Source organism: Phycodurus eques, chromosome 8 (genome assembly GCF_024500275.1).
Source record: "Phycodurus eques isolate BA_2022a chromosome 8, UOR_Pequ_1.1, whole genome shotgun sequence".
In the NCBI taxonomy this organism is placed as follows: domain Eukaryota; kingdom Metazoa; phylum Chordata; class Actinopteri; order Syngnathiformes; family Syngnathidae; genus Phycodurus; species Phycodurus eques.
In genome coordinates, this window is record NC_084532.1 from 24,001,408 (window position 1) to 24,018,740 (window position 17,333).

At 42.5% G+C, this 17,333-nt stretch overlaps 1 protein-coding gene across 4 annotated transcripts in view; it reads left to right on the plus strand.

Annotated features, from left to right (window-relative positions):
• Positions 1–17,180, plus strand: part of ralgps2 (Ral GEF with PH domain and SH3 binding motif 2) — an 86,096-nt gene extending 68,916 nt beyond the window's left edge. For 2 of the 4 annotated variants that reach the window (XM_061682840.1, XM_061682842.1), the window contains exons 10-21: positions 1,209–1,346; positions 2,392–2,482; positions 2,562–2,629; positions 2,875–3,013; positions 3,083–3,234; positions 5,714–5,768; positions 6,165–6,242; positions 8,088–8,193; positions 9,695–9,787; positions 10,662–10,767; positions 10,973–11,064; positions 13,936–17,180. In XM_061682840.1, the coding sequence (XP_061538824.1) occupies positions 1,209–1,346; positions 2,392–2,482; positions 2,562–2,629; positions 2,875–3,013; positions 3,083–3,234; positions 5,714–5,768; positions 6,165–6,242; positions 8,088–8,193; positions 9,695–9,787; positions 10,662–10,767; positions 10,973–11,064; positions 13,936–13,965 (1,148 nt within the window). In that variant the 3' untranslated portion in view covers positions 13,966–17,180. The remainder of the gene's footprint in view (positions 1–1,208; positions 1,347–2,391; positions 2,483–2,561; positions 2,630–2,874; positions 3,014–3,082; positions 3,235–5,713; positions 5,769–6,164; positions 6,243–8,087; positions 8,194–9,694; positions 9,788–10,661; positions 10,768–10,972; positions 11,065–13,935) is intronic. The other 2 variants (XM_061682843.1, XM_061682844.1) reach the window with 2 other exon arrangements.
• Positions 17,181–17,333: the final 153 nt, after the last annotated feature.

Here is a 17,333-nt window from a genome sequence, read left to right on the forward strand (position 1 = left end):
TATGTGAGTCAGACAACGTGGGTCTGCTAGAAACAACCCAAGGTGTAGCTGAAATGTCAGCTGTGCGATGAGTTGCCTTCCATCTGCTTTTAATTTCATCTTTACAGGGGAGATGATATAGAAAATTTACTTTTTAATTGGCTTGGATACAAATAATTTCCTCGGGAGTGCCTACCATTTAAGTGTGAAATTAAACAACAGAATGCATTTTTTGTTCACTGATTATTTCTGAAAATGTGTCTGTCAGGGAGCCAATATACATAAGCACCCTCACACTAGGTTTCTCCGCCCATGACAGGATCAGATTGGCTGGCCGAAGATCCAGAGCCACTTTGAAAATGTAAAGTAGGCAGTGATTGAAATTAGCTAGTGGTGCCATTCATTCGCAATCTGGTTGTGGAGGGTGAAACACTGCAGTGGTGCCCCAACATACAGGTTTTTTGAGTTACAAGCCGTCGCTTGGTCAGTTACCCCCATGCTCTGCGTAGAGGCCGCTCTAGTAGCAATGCTCAAGGGGTATACAGTCGCTCACTTGCATGAGCGATCGGTGCCAAAATCCAGCTAATTTCACAATGCCAAATTATGCAGTAAAAATATGTTCAATTCTTGATCCTTGGGGTATTTTGAGCAAAGGTATGGCACAGGCATGTTATTAACACATTCACTACCATTGACGGCTTTAGAAGTCAAATATCCATGTTAACTGGGAAGGCTGGCAGTGAATGAGTTAAGACACCAGGGAACAGTTTTAAATTGTGGGGAAAAAAATCCTTCATATATCCTTTAAAAAAATATTTCTAAAAGCTCCTTAATCTCTCGTAATATTGGGTAGCCACTCCAGGTTGGGCCTTTTTGTGTTGTTATTTACGTCATGCGAGGGGAAAGAATCCGAGCAAGTGTGTCATAGACTGTCAAAAGGGGGCAGGGAAGACTTGGGGGAAGATGTTTAACTGCAGGGAGTTTGCGCAGTTTACTCTTGTAGATATTGTGAAACATGAAACGAGGCGGACCGCGCCCACCCCTCGGACCTGAAATCTGGTCCCATTAGCGCTCCCAATCTTGTTTGTGTATTTGCCTTTGCTTTGTAATGAGCTGAAATGTTTTTGTGACACCGCCAACAGATGGCCGTTGTCCCCATTTGACTCATAATGAGGAACGCGACCTGATGCAATGAATCTTAACCCAACCCCTTCCTGTCTCGCTCTCAGGGATGTACCTGTCCGACCTGACCTACGTGGACTCGGCCTACCCATCCACGGGCAGCATCCTGGAGAATGAACAGCGGTCCAACCTGATGAATAACATTCTCAGAATCATATCAGACCTGCAGAGATCCTGTACGTACGGTGAGTTGAGAAACATACCTTCACTGGTAACACGGTGTTAAATATTGCGTTTGTGGAAATCCACTGTATCATCCAGAGAGCTCTTTGCCCATGTTGCTGTCCTCTATAAATGGCACTGATATGGAGTAGGAGGACAAAGTCAACCTGGCAATTTTCCACGTGTGGGTATTCTGCAATTTTGTCTTTTGTCCATGGCACTGTTCTTTAGAAACAACTTTGACATGGAATGCTGCCTTTGTGTAAGGTTTAATACATTCCAGACCCATCGGCAAGAGGTTAAAATCTCTGATACAGAGAGACCATATCATATTTTAAAATGTAGTTTTTACCCCTCCCACGCACATTTAAATATATTAAAACACACATTTTAGAGTTTTCCTTAGTGCCTATGCTCTTATGCTCTCAAGAACTGGGAGACTACCATATAACATCACATGGAGGAAACAAAGACTCTCCAAATAAGAGACAAAAATTGCTTTGAGAGATAGTCAATTTTGCAATTTTCTGTCTTCGGAGGTAGCATCAGCCCCGTAACAAAGGCAGGAGACCGCCTTTGTTTGGTACGCTATAATTTTTGCTGTTTTTTCTGTGCTAATGTTCTGTATAAGCAGCCCCAACAGAATGTGGGGGACAGTCGACCCAGCAGTTTTCCACATTCTGAGGTCGTATACTTTACAGAAGCAAGACACCTTTCCGTGAACTGTATATACTGCACCAACACAGAATGGTGTTGGGAAGTCGACCCATTATTTTTCCGCTTTCTGAGGTAGTATCAGAGCTGTAACAAAGGCAGGACACCGCCTGCGTGTAAGAAAATTCTGCATCACTGCAACAGGGGTGTGAAGTCACTTGAAAGCCACTTCTCCCACCCTGTTGTTTTGAAAGCAGTTGTCTCACCAAATGCTAGCAATGGTGTAAAGTTCCCACAGTTGAAGCAGTATCCTGCTTCGCCTCGTTCTGTGTACCGCATGCGATCGCTATGTGAAAGTGGCTCCACTATTCATCCAAACTCCACTCATAAACAGCTTGTCTCCATGTCTTTCAGATATCCCACTGTTGCCTCACATACAGAAGTACCTCAACTCAGTCAGGTACATTGAGGAGCTGCAGAAGTTTGTGGAAGATGACAATTACAAGTAAGTGGCTGGTTAGTCGGCAGCAAAGTATTTTCTTTTGGAACCACAAAGCTTATTTTATCGATGTTCTGTTGTTCAGGTTGTCACAGAGGATCGAGCCTGGTAACAGCACGCCACGAGCTAATGCCTCCAAAGAGGATCTTGCTGGTGAGATTTTTTTTTTTTTTTTTTTTCTTTTCCCTCTTCCCCCCACATCACTCTAGCAGTGGCTTATCTTGAAGCCACCTCGCAACACAAAGCAAAAAAATTTACAAGGCGACTACTCATTTGAAAAAAAAAATAATTCGTTGGGGGCACTAGTAAATTAAGCTACCTCTTTATTTGTATAGAAGGCATTAAAAAGTAAATTTTCCATAACGTGTCCCCTTTTAATATGGCTTTCCGTTCTACAGGCCAGGAGGCGTCTGCGTCCCCTCTGTGTGGCCGTAAGTGTCCGGTGGCGGCCGACAGTGCGAAAGTCCCAGCCACGCCTCCCTCCCCGAGGAACCTGCTGCCCTACGGACACCGCAAGTGTCACAGTCTGGGCTACAAGTCAGTATTTTAATGCATCTTACATGTCTGTTTTGTCAGCTGATACTGATATTTGCTGCATCCTCGTAGTTTCATCCACAAGATGAATACGGTGGAGTTTAAGAGTGCCACGTTCCCCAACGCCGGCTCCCGCCACCTACTGGACGACAGCGTGATGGAGAGCAACAGTCCCACCCGGGGCCAAGCTGAGAGCTCCACATTGTCTAGTGGGATTTCACTTGGTGAGCACTAACAATGAGTGATAAAAAAATTTCACAAAAATCACATTTTAGGAAAAAAAAAATTCCCATGTAGAAAAAGAAAATGACTGACATTATTCAAAACAAGTTTTGTTTTTGTGATATTTTCTTTATTTCACCTGATACCAAACAAGCTTAGATTAACCCCCCCCCCCCCTAGCGCTCATTTGCATTAACTTCCACAGAAATAATAGAAATCCATATTCTTTTCTTTACAGATAATATGAAAATACATGCTTCCTCTTGTACAGATTAGACTTTACGCCGATCTGATTGGTGTGATCGGTATCGGCCAATAATTAGCATTTTATGCTGATCGACTGATCGGCTCTCATGTCATAATTCGCTGATCCGATCTATGACGTCATCCATCGGCTCCGCAGAAGACATTTAACTCTGTGTCGCTGTTGCGTATGAATCCAAAAGCTAGTTTATTTTTAGCCTTGTCTTGTGGCGCAGTACTGTAACTATCTGACGACCAATAAAGTTTTTTCAATCTTGTCGGTGAAAAAACACGTCTTCCACAGTGTGGGACTATTTTTGCGGTGTCTCAGACAAAAAACATGCAAGTTATTTGCAGTCTGTGCACAACTGAAGTACGTAGTGGGGAACGTCATCTAAATGCTTTAACACAAATTTGGTCGGGCACCTAAAGAACGTACACGAGGAGAGTGCCGCATTCAAGCAATGCAGCGTGAAAAAAATAAATAAAAAAAGGAAAAGCCAAACTGACGCACATTCTGGACAACACCCGTCCATATAGCCGGGACAGTGGGAAAGCTAGAGTAAGAATGTCATTAACAGTATTTATTAAAGTAATTTAATTGCAGTAAGTGCTATAGCACCCATTATTTCTGTAATGTTGAACTGACCTAAATTTATGTCAGTGGCCAATCCTTGAATGCCCCCTAGAGGTCATTGATGTTTTAACTTTTGTCTAAAATGCTAGAGAATAATTTTGAGCTGGGATGGACTCCAGCACGGCCGCGACGCTAGTGAGGATAAGTGGTACAGAAAATGGATGGATTGATGGATGGATCGATACAGTACACAAGTATATATAATAAATGAACAAGTCATGTAAATGGTCACATTGCTCCATCTTGTGATCGGTTATCGTTTTTTTAAACTTGCTGATCGGTGATCGGCCCCAAAAATCCTGATCGTGTAAAGCCTTGTACAAATGTCTTGTCAAAACATGTACGGTGGGGACCAAGCCCTACCATGAGTAATTGATGACCCCCCCACCCACCCCGAAACGTTTTAGAATAGCCTATAGACACTACAAGATGGCGGTAAAGCTCTCGTTTTGTCTAAATGAAGCTCCGTAACGCACTTCAATATAGTTCCTTGACACCAAGATGGCATCAAAGCAATAGAATGTTTTGGCCTGAACACAATAACAGTGAATTGGAGAGTCTTTCAGCAAATAACTAAGGATAAATTCCCCCCCAAAAATCTGCAAATATGCAGCGGAACACTGTATTGTAGACTCATTCTATTCGTAGGAGACGAGCCCTCTCGCAAATAGTGAAAAACCGTAAGTAATTAACTCCCGCCCCTAAAAATGTTTAATTGCTTATGGTAATACTTTAAATGGTAAATATATTAAAAGTATGATCCGAAATCATCCATTTTCTTTTGCTTGTCCGGGGTCGGGCCATAGGGGCACTAGCCTAAGCAACGAAGCCCAAATTCATTAATTTTCCATACCGCTTATCCTCACAAGGGTCGCGGGCGTGCTGGAGCCTATCCCAGTTGACTCTGGGTGAGAGGCGGGGTACACCCTGGACTGGTCGGCAGCCAATCGCAGGGCACATATAAACAAACAACCATTCACACTCACCGTCACACCTACAGGCAATTTAGTCTTAATTTCAAAATCATCTCACATTACTCTTAAGAATAAATGGCAATCATACAGATTATTTGATTAAAAAAAATTTTTTTTTTTAAAAAGCTACTGGAAGTGGGAGAATGCAGGGGAGCGTGTTGCCTTCGCAACCTATAAAAATATCAATTGTCAAACAACGAGACTTTTGTCTGTTAGTTTGAACTTTTTAATAGCCAATCAGGGGAGCAAAAACATACAATTGTGGGGAAGATTTTCCGTAACTTCTGAACTCTGTCTAATATTAGATCCTCCCAAACTTAAAAAGATCATAGAACAGTAGAGATGTATCATTTCGACAATACCTCCTTGACAAACAATGAATACTTTACTATAGGGATTTTGCAATTTTGAGGTTGACTCAGCTTTTGTAACGTAGCTCCTCTGTTCTTCGCCATGTTGTTAGTGTAAGCAGTACACAAAAAAATTGTCCTGACCCATAAATTCGATTTAATGAAAAAATCTCTCCCAGCCCTTGTGAGCACCTGTTCACCGAGTTGGAGCAATGTGGTCGCTATTTTTTAACTTTTTTCTTTTTTTTTTCTTTTCTTGTTTTTCAATTCAATTTAGGGAGCAGCGAAGGGTCGGAACTCAGCGAGGAAGTGTCGTGGCCGGCTTTCGAGAGGTAAGAACCTTATGATAATGGTCCTCGTCCATGTCGGCGCTGTTTTTTTCCATCGCAACCATGATCAAGATGATGAATATGAGTATCTTCATTCTTGATGTGATATACATTACACAATGCATCCTGCTTTTCCAAGGCCGCCGCACCTCATCCCCTGCAACGCTCCTGAGTTTTTAAGACATAAGAATGTCTTGAAATTATGTCAGTCTCCCCACGGTGTCGCTATCAGACTCCCAGCTGGACTGAAAATCACCTTCCAAACTAGCGAAAAAAAGCCCCGCTCTTTCATCCCACCCTGTATAACCAACCCCCTTTGCACTATAAAGGGAAAACACAAAAACAAAAAAGTGTGTTCCGTGCCGCCTACCCTGTCCTATCTTATCCTATTCTGAACAGGACTCGGTTCTATCACTCTCTGGGCCCAGTGACCCGCGTGGCCCGCATCCCCTACCGAGGAGTCCTGAGGCCCAGCAGGTATACACACCCCGACCGGAATACCAAACCCACCCACCTGAACCCGAATCTCTCTTTTGTCCTCACTTGGTGCCCCCCTTTCAGCGCCTGCCAGGGGGCAGTCGCTTTGAGCTCGTTCCAAGCGTGTGCGTGTGTGTATGTGTCTCTTCCCTTCTCGCTCTGGTGTGTTGGGGTGACAAATCAGGTGAAGGAGAGGAAAGTGATTCTTGGTCTATAATCTGGCTTTTGCTTTCCCTCTTGCATGTGTTTCACACACACAATCACGCACAAATGAACAAAAATTATACATGCAGAACTATTTCATTGTGCGGCACCGGTAATGACATAACTACGTTTTTTAAATTAAGGATGCCTGAGTATTTTTGATAGTCACATTTTCAAGAAAAAAACAAAAGGTTTTGAGAGGAAAGGTGCAATATCACTTCTTGGATTAAAGTATATGCACCTTTTTTTTCCCCCCTCATTACTTTATTCTCATAAGATTAGGACTTTTTATCCCAAAATTTGAAGTTTCATCAAATATACAACTTTATTTTTATAAGAACTGACTTTTTAGCTAAAAAAAAAAAAAAAGGCTTTCCTTAGTTTTACTATTTTGTTTCGTAAGGTTAGCGAGAACGCCTTTATTTGTACAAATACACTTTCATGTTTCATAGTAATACAGAATTCATACTGACATCGGAAGGAATATTACATGTTGAATTAAAATATATACCTATACAGTTGCACCTTGACTCAGTGTTACAACTGTTGTTTGAGTTACAAGATGGCTTTTTTTTTTTTTTTTTTTTGCTTTGTGTTGTGACCAAACGTTACTGTAATGGCCTCACATGTGGGCAAGGAGAGCCACACTTGCTGAAGGACAAACAGTCAAACACACAAATACAAATTAAGAAGGAGCTGCTGTTGCCACAGCTCACATCCATGCTCACACGCAGACTAATCAGCCAACACGACACCAGCTCCTGACATCACTGAGTAAGCCACACCCCTTAGAGGTACTCATCTAGCACACAAATACTACAGTACATGCAGTAATTACGTGTTATGAAACGGTTTATTATTTTCCATTGGTTTTTTTTTCTCATGCAAAACAGCACTGGTTTTTTTTTTGGGCATTTCATTTAACTTCAAAGGGGAAAATTGGTTTGAAGTACATCAATCAATCAACAAATTAAACTCGGAAATCAAGGTCCCGCTCTATGTACTTTGTTTCCTTATAGATAAGAGTAGGACTTTTTTTCTTGGAAATTAACATTTTGATCAAAAATATTTATTTGCTTAACATTCAGATTTTATGTAAAAAGTACTTTCAAAGAATTCTTGAAATTGAGCAACTTCATTCCCTTAAGATTAAAGAGGCCTTTATTTAAATTGTGCGACTTTTTTCTCTTAAAATTAGAGAAAAGGCCTTTATTTGTACAAATCCATATTATAACATTTGTTAGTAATCTCTGTTTACGACGGTGTTCCGTAGTCTTACTACAAACCTATGCTAACACAATCGTTAAATCATAATTACAGTTAATTTTGCATGAAAAACGATATATACGGCGGTTCGTAACCTCGGCCGTCGTAAACCGAGAACCCCTTGTACTTTATATACAACCTAATAATCTTTAAGAGGCTTCCAGCTCCAGTCACAATCGGCTCACCACCTTGCAACGCCTCTGCTGACAAAAGCTCCCAGCAGTTTCAAATTGACTTTGCAGATTGCGTCTCCACACTACTTAGCTAATCTCCACTTGTAGTTGCTGCGCATGTCGTCATGCTTGGTTTTTTTGCAGTAAGGTTTGTCGTACGCATCTCTAGTGACGTCTCGTCTTGTGTCCCCTCGTTTTGTAGCTCGGCAGAGTCCGAGGAGCTTGCGGTTCACTTGTATCCTGGAGCGGTGACGGTGCAGGGGGTGCTGAGGCGGAAAACCGTACTCAAGGAGGGAAAGAAACCAACGGTGAGAACACGCGGAAGGCACGGCTTAAGCTGATTTATGATTTTGATTTACTGCTCATTGTTTTTCTTGTGGGATGTAAAACGCTTCGAGATTATCCAAACAAATCTGGAGCTTTCTGGGTGTTTACAATCTGGCTCCCGGTAGCATGGCTGAGTCATGAGGTGGACAAAGCACAGCAACAAAGTCTCCATTGTTAATCTAGCCAACACACATCAGGAATATTAATTAGCATAACGTCTATTTCTGCCTCACACGACTTCTTGTGCGCTTGAAAAGTGCATGCTGTCCTCTCTTGCCCCGCAAAAATGTTTGCAGTGAACCCCCCACGCTTCATCGTTCGTTCTGCATTATATTGTGAATTTCTAAGTGATAGTTTTACAGGCAAGTCAGAATTTAGACTTGCATGCCTCCAGTGTGGTCGCATGTTATGCCATAAGATGCCAGGCAGCACTGATGTATACTGGAAGAGATGCAGCATGATTAACAGCTAGAGAAGAGAAGCAGAGAAGGTCCCCAACTATCTCCAGTAATAATTGTTCTTCCCACACAGCAGAGAGATTATATGCCTGAGTATTGTTGAATGCTCTAGTTCTGTGTGTTAATTGTTGTGTGTTAGTTGTTTGAGGTTTTATAACTACCATCACATCTATCCTAAATTCTGTTAGCCCATCAATGGCATTTTGCATTTTATGTTCGCACTAGGCACGGTGGACGACTGGTTAGAGCGTCTGCCTCACAGTTCTGAGGACCGGGGTTCAATCCCCGGCCCCGCTTGTGTGGAGTTGCATGTTCTCCCCGGCCCTGCATGGGTTTTCTCCGGGCACTCCGGTTTCCTCCCACATCCCAAAAACATGCATGGTAGGTTAATTGAGGTCTCTAAATTGCCCCTAAGTGTGAATGTGAGTGCGAATGGTTGTTTAAGTGTGCCCTGCGATTGGCTGGTGACCAGTTCAGGGTGTACCCCGCCTCCTGCCCCGATGATAGCTTGGATAGGCTCCAGCACTCCCGCGACCCTTGTGAGGATAAGCGGCTGTTCGCACTAAGCTAGCTGACCTTTTGTTGGGCAAAGTTATATGGTTTGGTTTGAAGGGTTAATTGTGATGTATTAATGTTTAATTGTCCTTTTCTAGTTTTAAAATAGACTTGAACTGGAAGTGACAAACGGCTTGAAGCAAGTGACCAACGGCTTGAAGCAAGCACACTGTGTGTGCGAGTCTTCATTAATTTCTCCAAAGTGACGTGTTAGATTGGCTTATTGACAGCAAGCGCGGGAGAACAGACGCTAAGGAATACTTTGTTTTTTTTCAAGAGGTTTAAGTGTGTTTTAATAAGTTTAAATGTGCTGGAAGCGCAAAACTATATTTGGAAAAAAAAAATAAAGATTTTCACTGATCGCAGATGGCTCTGTAATGTATCCTCCACGATAAATGGGGCGTTCCACTATAATCCAAAATATATAACTTCTGGGACATTTGGCAAAAGTATTTTTGTGTGCCTGCAGGTGGCGTCCTGGACCAAATATTGGGTGGCTCTTTGCAGTACCCATCTTTACTACTATCCTGTCAAATCCCTGAAGGCTACAGAGAGAAAACATGTAAGACACACACGCACATAATTTTAAAGCATGTTTATGTCCTGCGTGCTGATGAGAGACTGCAAGTTTTTCAATGCTTGTTTTCTGGCGCAGGTGATACCAATTAAATCTTTAACGTGCAATGCAAGAATGTCTCTCACTCCCTTCATCTCACACACACACAACGCGGTGTATGTACCAAATGACCCCTACAAACATCAGCGATTTTGTAAGACATCTGATAGCCATTATTTACTCTCACGGTACACAATGATGTCAAGGAGGAACATTCCTCTTGGTGTGCGGCAGAGAGGGCGAAACAATGGTCGGCGTGATGATGATTGATTTGTTTTGTTTGAAAACCGCCTGATTTCACATCAGATTTAAGATTAGGTATGCACACATTGATAATCGGGCCGAATTTTACGGAAACAATTCTCAATATCTTTGCCTATTTTACAGACCGTACCAGTACCCAAATCATAATAAAGTCCACAGTCCACACAGCAAGAAAAGAAAACAGCCGATAATCTGGCCTTTGCGGTTTGATCGTAAAGGGAAGGAAAATGCTCAAATTTGGCCAGATCGTCGGTATGCGTATACCCTGCATAAGTGTGTGTTGAGACAAAACAAGGAAAAATCGAGGTTGAATGTTGTACGACGGATAAACCCAAGATAAACCCCTTGTTTATCTTGTATCACATTGACGGCAATGTGAAGTGAAAACTGCGCAGGAGCCGGGCTGTGTGCGTGTACGGACAGATGGTAGCGCTCATTGACGAATGAGAGCAATGACATCATTGCCATCCTGCTTGTCACTCACGGGCTAATGAGTACCTTGTGTAGGACACGCACACACATACGTTAACATTGTTTCCTGGTGTCGTCCTGCCAGTTCAAGTCAAAGTCCAGTAAGAGCGTGTGCGTGGTGGGTCTGATGGCCATGATGGCGGACGATCCCGAGCATCCGGATGTCTTCATGCTGACCGACTCGGAGCACGGTGAGACGGACACACACGTTGGGCAGAGGTTGACAAACTTTTGAACTCGAGGGTTTTGATTTTCATAACGGACCGATGGGCTAGGTCATTCGTAGATGAGGGGGAAAAAAAGTTAAAATGTGTATGTACAATATGTAAAATATTTAATATAAAACTTATTTATTCTCACTTTTTGATTTCATGACTTTGTTTCTCTGTTGCCTAGGTAACACCTACAAGTACCAAGCAGGCAACAGGATGAATGCCTTGCTGTGGTTCAAACATCTGAGTGCGGCATGTCAGAGCAACAGGCAACAGGTGCTATTTACATGCTACATTAACTTCACAGTTTAGTTGCATGTCGGTTCTTTGTTTAAATTAAGACAAATTATGAGACAATATGGGCGGCACGGTGGCCGACTGGTTAGAGCGTCAGCCTCACGGTTCTGAGGTGCGGGGTTCTATCCCCGTCCCCGCCTGTGTGGAGTTTGCATGTTCTCCCCGTGCCTGCGTGGGTTTTCTCCGGGCACTCCGGTTTCCTCCCACATCCCAAAAACATGCATTAATTGGAGACTCTAAATTGCCCGTAGGCATGACTGAGTGCGAATGGTTGTTTGTTTCTATGTGCCCTGCGATTGGCTGGCAACCAGTTCAGGGTGTACCCCGCCCGCCTCCTGCCCGATGACAGCTGGGATAGGCTCCAGCACGCCCGCGACCCAAGTGAGGAGAAGCGGCTCAGAAAATGGATGGATGGATGGATGAGACAATATGGAGGCTGTTGTGGGGCGATAAACTATATACAGTACAGATACTGAGAGCAAAGTGGCTAATTTTCTAATATATGTTGCGACTGAAGGTTTTGTAACTTGCTCAACCCAAGTAACGACTGGACTTGACGTGCATGATTTTTGCCACAATAACTTGGGACTTGCTTGAAACTTGAAGGTTAAATCTTGAGATTTATGACTTGCACGTTTTCACTGTCTGGCAGAAACTTATAGTGAGATCCATAAATATTGGGATATCACTCTAACCACCACCGCAGTACATTTGAAATGAAATGAACAAAATGTGCTTTAACTGCAGCCTTTTAGCTTTAATTTCAGCGTATTTACATTAAAATCAGGTAAACGGTGGAGGAATTACAACAGTTCGTATATGTACCCGAACTAGTTAATGAACTTTCATTCATTGAACTCATTCAGGTACAATACTGTTAGTAACCAATATTAAGTGTTACAAATCTTTTTTTATTGTACAGTATTGGATGCTTTGTGTCTGACAACTACCGTAACGCCACCTGTTCCTCACTCTGCGGGAGCTTTGTGGCATTATATCTCCGCTTGAATGTCGCAATGACTGGTAAATCCTCCATAGACATTGACGAGTGAAAATATTCAGGTTAGATGCATGTGAATAGGCCAGGTTTAAAAAATATATTTATTCATTTATTATTATTTTTTTTTTTTAAATGCTACCTGTAATGCTTCGGTGCAGATGTAAGATCATCAGCCATGAAGGTGAAGTTTGCGTGGGGATTAATTTCCTCCTGTTACACTTTGTAGTAAGCACATAATTTTTCGTATTGCATCACTCATGTGGCTCTTAGACGTTTGAAAAAGAGTTTGGGAAGTTACTATGAAAGCTGTGTCGCTTTTCTGAGTGCTCTGCATGACTACTGGCGCTGCTGATGTGTCCTACCCAAATAATCAATGACTAATAATTTAATAAATATTTTGGCGAATTGACTTAGCGATCGAACATGATTTTGGAGAGGTTCTGTGTTGATGTTGGTGTGCAACAGTATATGACATAATACCACATTTAATGATGCGATGTTAGCCACTCAAGAAATGCACTATATTGCCAAAAGTATTCGCTCACCTGCCTTGACTCGCATATGAATTTAAGTGACATTCCATTCCTAATCCATCTGGCGTCGGTCCACCCTTTGGCCCTATAACAGCTTCAACTCTCTGGGAAGGCTGTCCACAAGGTTTGAGAGTGCATTTATGGGAATTTTTGACCAGTCTTGCAGAAGTGCATTTGTGAGGTCTCACACTGATGTTGGACGAGAAGGCCTTACGCTGTCTCCGCTCTAATTCATCCCAAAGGTGTTTTATTGGGTTGAGGTCAGGACTCTGTGCAGGCCAATCAACTTCATCCACTTTATGGACCTTGCTTTGTGCACTGGTGCACAGTCATGTTCCAAAAGGAAAGGCCCAGATCCAAACAGGTTCCACAAAGTTGGGAGCATGGAATTGTCAAAAATCTCTTGGTATCCTGATGCATTCAGAGTTCCAAGCCCAGCTCCTGAAAAACAACCCGACACCATAACCCCCCTCCACCAAACTTTACACTTGGGACAATTCAGTCAGACAGTACCGTTCTCCTGGCAACTGCCAAGCCCAGACTCATCTATTGGATTGCCAGATGGAGAAGGATGATTAGTAATTCCAGAGAACGCATCTCCACTGCTCTAGAGTCCAGTGGTGTGCTTTACACCCCTGCATCCGACGCGTTGCATTGCATTTGGAGAAGCATGGCTTGGATGCAGCTGCACAGCTATGGAAACCCATTCCATGAAGCTCTCTGTGCGCTCTTCTTGAGCTAAAAAGGCCACATGACGTTTGGAGGTCTGTAGCGATTGACTTCAAAGTTGAAAGAAAGTTGGCGACGTCTTTGCACTGTGCGTCTCAGCATCCGCTGACCCCGCTCCGCCAGTTTACATAGCCTGCCACTTCGTGGGTGAGTTGCTGTCGATCCCAAACGCTTCCACATTCTTATCATACAGCTGAGAGTCGATTGTGGAATATTTAGGAGTGGGGAAATTTCACGACTGTACTTGTTGGAGAGGTGACATCCTGTCAAAGTTCCACGCTGGAATTCATTGAGCTTATGAGAGCCACGGATTCTTTCACAAATGTTTGTAATAACAGTCTGCATGCCTAGGTGCTTGATTTTATACACCTGTGGCCATGGAAGTGATTATTAAGTGAGTGTGATTATTTGGATGGGTGATTCAATACTTTGGGCAATATAGTGTGTTTTGTATATTTGGAAAGAGTGGTTTTGCAGATGCGAGGACATAGAGCGAAGGTATGTGACCAACTCTTACTTTTGACACACACACACGATTGTGTACCATACCGTACCACCTCGGTTTTACCTAAATTTCTCCTCATGCAGGTGCCAGCCAATCTGATGTCATTTGAGTGAGCGGCCGGAGGAGGAGGAGGGGGGGGTGGCGGTGGAGCGTTTTGACGCACCACTTGGAACTTTCACTGACCAACAAACCCATTACCGCCCCCCACTGGCCTCACTGCACCCTCACCTGCCACCACTGCCTTAATAGAGAACCCTATTTGTGTGTGTCCGTGTGTATGTGAAGTTACGGTCTTCTACTACTGAACGAGGAAGCGCACCACTGCTCTCGTGTCTGATTGGGTGATTGGACTAGTGGCCACCAATCAGACTGAGCTCATCTTCTTCTTTTTAGATTTTTTTCTTTTGTTGTATTGTTCTCTTTTTATGGACGTCCTCATTCTCGCTGTGCTCAGCGAACGAGGCGACATTCAGAGGACTCATTCTGGGGCCATTCAAAACATTTCGGGGCCCCGGCCTACAGTTTTTGGGAAAAACGCGGGTCAAATCTAAGGGCTCCGCTAATTGGTCACTTCCTGAATTTATTTTTTATTTTTTAAATAATTATTATATACCCCTCCTCCGCCTTCTTTGTTTGTTTTTGTCAAAAGTGTTTTGTATATAAAATGTTTGCAGGGAGGCTCATCTGTCATCCCACCCAGGTACGATATTCCCAGAATCTAAACTACAACACTCCGCTTGGATGCTTCCTCCTTTTTAACAGCTTCGGTTTGGCAAGAGACCAACAAGCAGATTGTGAAGCAGATAGTCTGTGATGTGGACTTTAAAGCTACCTGGAGCTGTGCAGAAAGTCATCTTTTTTTAAACTGAAAAAAGTATGTAGTGTTGTTTTTTTCCTTTTTGGGGGGGGGGGGCGATTTGGCGCAGTTGACACAGTATTACCACGCAGTAGATTGATTGCACATTGCGTGTCTGTTACATTGAAACTGTTACATTTGTTGTTGTTCTTATGGAAATATATCTGTGCCATCTGACTTTGAATTTCTTTGTTTCTAACCATTAAATATTCCCCTTTATGTAGCAAGTTCAACAAATCAAAAAATTACATAACATCTTGAAAATAAAATCTGTGTAAAGCATAAAATAGCTCCAAAAATGTTTTAAAAAAATAAATCTACGCTTGGAAAAGAATTTTGAATTTAGACATTGAATTATGTTTAAAAAAAAGATTACCATATCAAAAGATTGTTAGAAAATGTCTAATTCAAAAATTCTGTGAGTTTCTAAGGGTTTTTTTTTACCATCAAAATATGTAACAAAAAAAATCTACATTTAAATTCAACATTTCAAACCAGCATGTTAAAAAAAAAAAAAAAGTTTTAAAATCTAAATATTTTGATGGTAAAAAATAGATATAATTCTGTGTCAGAAATGCCTTTTCAAACTCATAAATTCAACTCAGATGACACAGATCTACTTTCTTTCATATGTGCTTTGTGTTTTATTTTCACCCACCTCCCAGTTTAAGTGTTTGCATCTGCACCTTGAGGGCCAAGGAAGGGGGTGTCAGGGCACGTTTGGGTGTTGAGTGTTCTTGAAACGGCTGTTTGCGTGTGCGCGTTTACATCGCCTTATCCGGCCCAAATGTAATACACAGACTTGGTCACACAATTCGGACAATCCTGTGGATGAATGAATAAGGAAACCAAAGCCAGGCTCGGTAGTATTCTGCACACCTGTACGTACACATATAAATATATATATATATATATGTAAATATATATATTTTTTGAAGGTCCTAACTTGAGCTTTGACACAATCATCTGCGTCGTGACTTGAAGGCCAAGCGGGGGGAGGGCGGCCCGGCCGGGCCCAGCCCAGCCCAGCCCCTGGGAGAGCGTCTTTGCTCATATGGGACAACAACGAAAAAACTAAACGAGCCTGTAAATGAAATTTAGGGCCACTTTGACACCACTTCAGTAATTAGTGACATAGGGATTTCTCATGCCCACAATGCATTTGAGAGGAAACAAAAGGGACCTTTGAGGAGAGCACAGCACTGTAGTGGTTAATATAATCTGCCTCTGTCAGAAGGGTCTGGATTGGAATCTCTGCTTGCATGGGTTTTCTCCTTGTACTCTGGCCTCCTCCCAAATTATAATATACATGTTAGGTTTCTTGAAAACTGTAAATTGTCCATAGGTGTGAATGTAAGTATAAATGCTTGTTTGTCTGTGTGTGCCCTGTGATAGGCTGGCAACCAATTCTGGGGTGTCCGCTTTTCTCGGCAAATGTCAGCTGGGATAGGCTCCATACGCGCTATCCTAATTGTCTTAAATTATCCGTTGGTGTGAAAGCTTGTCCAAATGTTCCCTGCCATTGATTGGCGACCAGTCCAGGACGTACCCCACTTCTCTCAACAAACGTCAACTGGGATGGACTGCAGAAATGCGAGCTTGATTGAAGACTTGAAATTACCCATGGATGTGAGAGTGAAAGCTTGCTTGTCTGCCTTGCGATTAGCTAGCGACCAGTCCAGGCTGCACTCTGTTTTTGTCTCTGATTCACCTTGGATAAATTCCAGCTCACCCGCAACCCTTATGATGGATTTAATGTTTAGGAATTTCAGCTATTTTGAGCAGCTGTAAATGGTAAATAGACTTTAATAACATTTCAAATGCATTGTGGTGCTGCATAGGGACTAACTGACTAACTGAGTTTTATAAATGGCGGGTGGGGGGGATATTTTTTTCCCCGGGTGTGAAGGGGGTTACAACGATTTCAGTTCTATTTACTAGGAATTTTCAAATTACAAAGAGCGCTTATTGTAAGGTAGTTTTTTTTTTCTTTTTTTTTTTTTTTTTTTTTTAATAGCATTAATGTACAGTTTAGGGTCACATCTTTCATTTTGTCCACTTTCCAATCACAAGTAACACAATGACTGTTCATGTGGGTGGGGGGGTTCAAATGTCAAGCCTCCCTCCCCAGCCTCTCCCTGCACTTTTGAGTCATTGTCAAGTAACTCCACGCCCCTCTTGAAAATTCCCTTCACGCTTATTCCGTTTAAAGTGCCCCCCCCCCCCAAAAAAAAAAAACATGCCATGAGTTGATGTTTGAATACATGATGCGGTCAATGTGTTTCCATGCTGTGAATGAATCCTGCCTTCTGAGCATTTGTTTGCCGTCCACAACGTGACAAAAAAGTGGCGACGCTGTTGTGTACATCCCCCGTGTGTGTTTGTGTGTGGGAGCGCTGTGACCTCACTGCTGAGTGATGTGCTCGCCGGTGTGAACACTGAGAATCAATAAACACTCTACCCTATTTTTTACTCCACACATCCCCCTGTAGGTCATTGTTTCAACATTGATAATTGTTTTATTATTGAATAATTTTAGAATAAAATAGTCTATTTTTCAAGAATATCTTTCGGTCAAATATTAGACTGGGACAATCAGAATGACACAGTGCATTTACACCAGTG